The sequence below is a fragment of the Sinocyclocheilus rhinocerous genome, unplaced genomic scaffold (genome assembly GCF_001515625.1).
Source record: "Sinocyclocheilus rhinocerous isolate Xijiao unplaced genomic scaffold, SAMN03320098_v1.1 scaffold780, whole genome shotgun sequence".
Lineage (NCBI taxonomy): Eukaryota > Metazoa > Chordata > Actinopteri > Cypriniformes > Cyprinidae > Sinocyclocheilus > Sinocyclocheilus rhinocerous.
Genome location: NW_015654937.1, coordinates 949,330 through 956,318, shown reverse-complemented (window position 1 = coordinate 956,318; position 6,989 = coordinate 949,330). Strand labels below are relative to the sequence as shown.

General features: G+C 36.4%; 1 protein-coding gene across 2 annotated transcripts in view; it reads right to left on the bottom strand.

The window, feature by feature from the left end:
- LOC107717821 (ribosomal protein S6 kinase alpha-2-like) overlaps positions 1 to 6,989 on the bottom strand; it is a 58,210-nt gene that overhangs the window by 19,958 nt on the left and 31,263 nt on the right. For both annotated transcript variants that reach the window (XM_016524690.1, XM_016524692.1), the window contains exons 6-8: positions 4,981 to 5,087; positions 1,505 to 1,542; positions 1,261 to 1,403 (exon numbers count right to left, since the gene is read on the bottom strand). In XM_016524690.1, the coding sequence (XP_016380176.1) occupies positions 1,261 to 1,403; positions 1,505 to 1,542; positions 4,981 to 5,087 (288 nt within the window). The remainder of the gene's footprint in view (positions 1 to 1,260; positions 1,404 to 1,504; positions 1,543 to 4,980; positions 5,088 to 6,989) is intronic.

Sequence of the window (6,989 nt, the reverse complement as noted above, 5' to 3'; positions counted from 1 at the left end):
GTAAAATGCTGCAAATATTTTTTTCTTGCGCTTGAAACACGATTTACACCTTTACAAAGCTTCTCTTGCGCATGCAAATTTAATTTACGCTTACGGTCTTATGTACGCTTCCACAACTCTTACCCTGCACATGCAAATCTTTTTGACGTCATTCTACCTTCATAGAAAACAGCGCATGAGTGCCAAATTGAATTCTCTTTAGTCTCTTCATGTGTTTAAATGGTTTACAATGCTGGAATGCTTAAATTGGCAAGACTTAGAAACAAGTGCAAATGATCACCTACGATACGTTTCAGCACTGCAAGTGAGTGAACAACATGAATCAAAGAAAATATTTTATATCTTTATTCAAGATAGCCCGTCGGGCAAGGCGGTGATATTTTGGTTGCCCGACTGGAAGACACAATAGCCCCGGGACGTCAGGGCTAGCGATTTTGTGAGCCCTGATATTTCTGAAATGGAAACTTTGAACTTTTCAAATGTTAATGTTTGAGCTTTTCATGTTACTAGCAACACATTGCAAAGTTTCACGAACTGTGTTTAAATGTGGGATTGAATCTGAAAATGCAGTGTTTGACAGTGAAAAAAAACATGATACTGTGTGTCAAAATAGATAAGACTTTGTAACTAACAGACCTTGTTCTATGAAATGTGTATTGTGATAATTTACTCTTTATGCGATTCTGTGCATATATGCCTGAAAAAAAAGAAGTGCTGTTGATCAAATTTTATGTTGCTGCCTTATGTTTTATAATTTATAATTACTTTTTTTCCCACATCAATCTACACTCCATACACCAATATACTGTATATATATATATATATATATATATATATATATCCCAGATCTTATCTTTTGTTTTGTGGCTGAAAACCTCCTTTTAAATCTTTGGAAAAACATCAAGATATACATTTTTTATAAATCTATATCGCCCGGCCATATTATACATCTTTATACATTTACATTTCTGCCTTCAAGTGGAAAAAAAATGCAGTCAACGAAGTTAAATTCTGACTTTATAAGTTGAATGGAATGCAGCATAGCAAGGCTAGTTAATGCATTAAAATAACATTAAAACATAGTCTAACTAATGTAATGTGCTTAATAATTTTGCACCAAAATGGGCTGTGGGACCCCCACAGAGCTGCGGCCACATTATCCTTCAGCCCCAGGCTAGCGCTACACACGCTCATAAAACTAAAACACTGCAGCGCTCACAGTGCCCACTATGATCCTTCACAATCTGCAAGGACACTTACCATTAAGATGCCGAAGGACCACCAGTCAGCACTTTGAGTGTGACCTCGTCTATTGACCACCTCTGGGGCCATGTACTCGATGGTCCCGCAGAAGGAGTACGCTCGTTTGTCATGGTCGATTGCCTCTTTGCTCAGGCCAAAATCTGAGAGCGCAGAGAAGATATTAAACCATCAACATGCGGTCGATGACACATATAAAGAGTTGGACCGTGTGGCGAACGCAAATTAAAAAACTTCTGCTCACCTGTGATCTTTATGTGGCCTTCTTCATCAAGGAGAATGCTGGGAAGGTGAAGCAACAGTGGATTACATTTTATTTCTAGATTACTGTATTACTATATTACTGCTACAGAATTAAAATGAGATAGAGAGGACATAATATGCATTCTTTGCAAAAGTACAAACCTCTCTCTATATAAATAACATTTAAAAAAGTAGAGTTTAGTTGCAGAACAACATCAAAACTTGCCATATTAACACAGTAATAAAGATTTATAATATTGATTTATATTCATTAAGATAAAGAAATTATTCTAATATAGAATTATGAATCTTTTTTATTTTGTATGCATTCTTTAAGTTACAGATATTTTGTAATATTTAATTAAGTATTTCATTCACAAAATTATCCATAAAAAGACATTAAAACTGATTATAAAAATATAATAAATTTTTACTGTTACTGTGAAACAGGATTTTGATCATCCCTACTGTTACACTTTCTCTTTTTTTTTTATATACTTATTTTTATTTTAAAACAAAAACGAATATCATTATTTGTACAGAGACAATGCTTTTTCCCCCCAATATCAATCTCTCTCCAACCAACCTAGAACAGATTGCCTTGGAAGAAATTAATCAGTTACAATCATTAAAAATAAATTAATACAGTAAAAAAGAACAGTAGTATTATATGTAAATAAAATAATAACATTAAATGAAATTGCATATAGTTAAACATCACAGTCAAAGATATCAGAGTTCAACAATTCCTTTAAACCTCTTGTAAGTGTGTAGGGGTGACAGGATTGAGGATATATTTTCTTAATGAATGTACTGGTGCAGTGTCCTTTGGATTGCCTCTGCCAATATGCCATTAATCACCTATGACAGGTCTCAGAACAGCATGCCCTTAAGAGATACACTGTAGAGCCCTCCAGCGAGAGCTGCTCTCAGGCCACCTCCATTTTCACCTTCTCAGAAGGAATAGCTCTTCTACTGTACGCAGTGTCCCTTTCATTATTTCCAGCAATGAATCTCCCACAAGAGCCAATTCAGAGTGCAGGTGAGCTTGGTTTGGGCCCATTGTTTGAGTAGATATGAGAGAGACAAGCCATGAAAGAGCATTACTGTGAGTGGGAGCACAAGAAGGATTATATTAAGGGGCTAGTAGTCGTTCATCACGGCTCAACAATAAGGATATTTTTCTGCTGGTCTAGGTCAGGAATGGTTCTTATGAATGAGATTGATTGTACTACTCATGTGGTTGCCTAATTTACTACAATAAATTCAACAATGGAAAAGCTTAATGATAAATTTATCCTTTTCTCTAAGAGGTCTCCTAAGCACTCTCAGTAGGCGTGTTTCCATTACCCTTCAAATTGCGCAAATTGAAATTGCGAATTGAAAATACGCCTAATGGAAACGCGTCAGTTTCGCAAAAACGCCCATATATCGCAAAAAAGTTTTTACGCTCGCATGAGGTGGCTTTTCAGGCAATGCGAAAAAGGAATAATTCGCAAAACTGCAATGGAAACGGCTTTTTCGCATTTACAGGTCACATGGCGTATGTAAAAAGTCATATGATCATTCTTCAATGTACTATAACCTCCATGAAACACATCATACGTGGCCACTCTCCAGTATAAGGGGCTTTCCCTACCATTAATGCTTAGACAATTTACACTGCACACGTCTGCGGTGCAGTGTGGCTCTGATACGGCCACTGAAGCTGATTGCGGCCACAATGCTTGTGTTTATTCCAGAATCCAGCCGTGCCACGCACGTTTCAGAAGCGGCTCTCTGTGCTGCTTCTGTAAAGATACACGGATATGCCTCTTTTTAATAAATATAGCCAAAATCCATCAAAATCCCACCAAAAACCGTTGCCATGACTTATCGCGAGAGGCAAAATGTTACATTTTAGTCGCATAACATTGGTTAATGGAAACGCCGTCATTTCGCAATACTTTATCTACATTTATAAAATATCGCCAAAGTTTTGCGCAAATCTGTAATGGAAACGCGCCTAGTCTGTTGATAAACCAAAGTATTTTTTTTTTTTTTTTTGGAACACAAAAATCTCAGGCCTACAGGTGTGCTAGTACAATACTGTAGTACTAATACTGTATACATTATACACTACCGTTCAATAGTTTGGGGTCAGTAAGACGTTTTCACGGTTTTAAAAGAAGTCTCTTCTGCTCACCATGGCTGCATTTATTTGATCAAAAGTGCATATAATATTATAATTTGATACATTGTACAATGTAATTTATTGCTGTGATAATAAATCTGAATTTTCCAGCCATTACTCCAATCCTCAGTGTCACATGATCCTTCAGAAATCATTTTAATATGCTGATTTCCTGCTATTATCAATGTTGAAAACAGTTGTGCTGCTTAACATTTTAGTGGAAACCATTTTTTTCAGGATTCTTTGATGAACAGAAAAATCTAAAGAACAGCAAAATAAAAAAAATAAAAACCTTACTTACTGAGCCCAATTTTTTTTCTTTTTTAATCAGTACTGGATGTTGCTAGTTTTATAATGCTGTAATATTTAAAACAACCCAATAAATTCATTTAAACATCTTACCTTTTTGGTTGTAAGCCAAGTATGAGGTTATCCTAAGAGATTTTATGGTGATTTTTTTTTTTTTTTTTAGAAATTTTAGAACTTTCATGTATCTTTTTTCTTCACAAAAACAATCAATATACATACATATAATTTGAAATAATGGCTGGAAACTGCCCATCATGTTACTCCAAGAAGGAAAACAATGACATAAACATTACTGATTTCCAATATTATCTAGTTGTAATATAGTTCGTAGTCACGGGATACTCCACCGGCCTCGCTCCGTTCCCACGGCTCTCGGCCCCGCCCCTCTCGTCACACTAGTCATTCTCGCAAAACGCATCTAGATTAGCCAGCTACATAATGTTAAATGTGAAATGCTTAAATTAGCAGAAATCAGAATAATATTCAATACATACCCCAAAATTCAAACAACTTGTAAAAGTGCATGTAGCATTATATGACCTCTTTAAAGAATGAAAACGCTTGTACTTGATCAATAAGCCTCAACATGGATAAAACCTCACACACCGATCCCGGACCCTCAGGTCATCCTTATTGCTGAGCCCTGTACACATTTCAGTCTAATGCAAGGTAAAAAGCTTTGACAAGCACTCTGAATCCAGCAGGACACAACGCAGATGCTGCTGCAACTGCACCAAAGAAACAGGAGCAGCACAGGACGCTCTCTGGGTGGTTGCATCACCCAGTTTGAACCTCTGAATTATGACTGTAATTACATGAGAGTTTCACAGAGTTCTTTTGACTCTAATCCAGATGTGGATTATACTGCTGCTTGAAAATGCAGGACTTAAGCTCTCCTGAACATTATGTCCAATCGAGGTCGTGCTGAGGTTATCAACACAAGGTCACTAACACATGATTGCTATTTACTGATAATACACGGGGTTTGGTCTTACTTCTCTGGTTTAAGATCACGGTAGATGATGCCCAGACTATGAAGATGATCCAAAGCCAAGGCCAGCTCAGCCAAATAGAACTTCACATCTTCCTCGGTAAACATTACCTAGAAAGAAAGAAAAAAAATCATAAATAACTAATTTTTCATTTAGTCAATGCTTTTACAGAAATCCAATTCCTTTAGGATTAGGGATTTGAACAAGGCCCTAACCAGAACATTTAATCATGTAACTCGTCCCACACAGTTTGTGCTATGGACATAAATCATACGGCTTATTGAGGGGAGGTGTATTATTACTTTTCTTAGAAATTAGGCTTATGGTTTTCACCTGGAGAAAAATGATTTTGAAGGCATTGAAGGAGGGATCCAAGACTCCACAAAACTGCTTAAACGTCTAGTTTTTCATTTAGATAATACTTTTACCTAAAACTTACATTAAAGGTTAATAGAAAACCAGCTCTCTTGGGTTTTACCAATGAGTGATTGAGTCAACCATTCAATTTGTCAATTGTTCTGCGTTGTAAATCAATGTCTATATAGCAAGACTCTGTACCTGCAGTTCATAACATCAAATGGGAAACATATTTACGGTAATGCACTTACAATAGAAGGCGGTTGTAAATAACCCAGCTTATACCTTTAATGCAGAACCTGGCCAGTGACAGATCTTCAATAAAACTGCAGTAACAGTGTGTTCTTATATTTAGAAGACCAAAAACTGCTCTTTTCACAGCTAATTTTAATAACTGGGAGATTTAATTAGACTGTGTAGAGAGCATCAGGGGACAGACAGTGCCATATTGAGGAGAGTAGATTGGCGTAACAAGTTCTAGTCAGGAGAGCAGCAGCTGTTGCAGCCAGATGAGAGATTGGCGCACCAGCGGTAATTAATTTACGTCTCACTTCCCAGGCACGGTTCTGCGCGGAGAATCATGATTAAATCAAGTGCACGAATCTCTCGGTAAAAGTGCTCCAGTGCCTTTTTTAATTCACACTTTACAGAGAGACTGATTAGTCACAAGAAGTAAAAGTGCAGGAGTTGCTCTTTATGTAAAATGCAACCGTAGTTGATCTATACAAGTTTTTGCCCAACGAAATTATCTCTAGATTGAGATGAGAATGTCAATCACCCCAAAACCATTTGCCTATATAGCACTAGCAAACAGCAAAACAGTTTATGACTGTAAGGTAAACTAAAGGCTATTCGCTTGAAAAAAATAAAATAAAATAAAATAAATAATAATAATAGTAAAGTACAACAGCGCCCACCCAGTATTTCAGCGGCCTCGTTTCGGAAGCATGTTTCCCATTCATTTTCCCACATGGATAAAAAAACAAAAAACAAACCTTAATTTAAGAGTTTTAAGCCAGGAACCAAACCAGCCAGCTACAAGGTTAATCATATACAAACTTCGATTTGATGCAAAATGTGCAAGACTGTACTCAACAACTTTAATGAGGAAAATAACTATCCCATGAAGTTATTACTGACCGCAAACCTTTGAATGGTAGTGTGTATTGTTACAAAATATTTCTATTTTAAATAAATTTAAATAAAATAACAAAAAAATAAACAAAAAACGTTCTCGATTTCCTGTGAGTGATTGAACTTAGATGGGATTTAGTCACTTTTTGCTGAGTGAAAATACCTTGCTGAACATTTACACTTTCTAAAATTACAGCAGTTATTTAATAATTGAAAAAGACCTAGGGGAGAGAAGTGATTTCAGCAGTTTATTCCTGATCCATATAATCGTGCTATCCTAAAGCAAAGTGGCCTATATCATGTACAATGACACAAAGAGGTCCGCAAGCAAATTAATAAAGACAACTATCTCTACGCAACCAGAATAAAGACAGAACAATGTGACTGATGAAGAGTGACGTGTACAATAAAGCCCAGACAGGTGGAGAAAACAGGTTATTTAGCTGAGCGAATGAGCATGAGTCACATTAATCAATGTCTGAAGGAAACGTCTGCTCCAGATAAGTGTGGGGCTGTGTTCA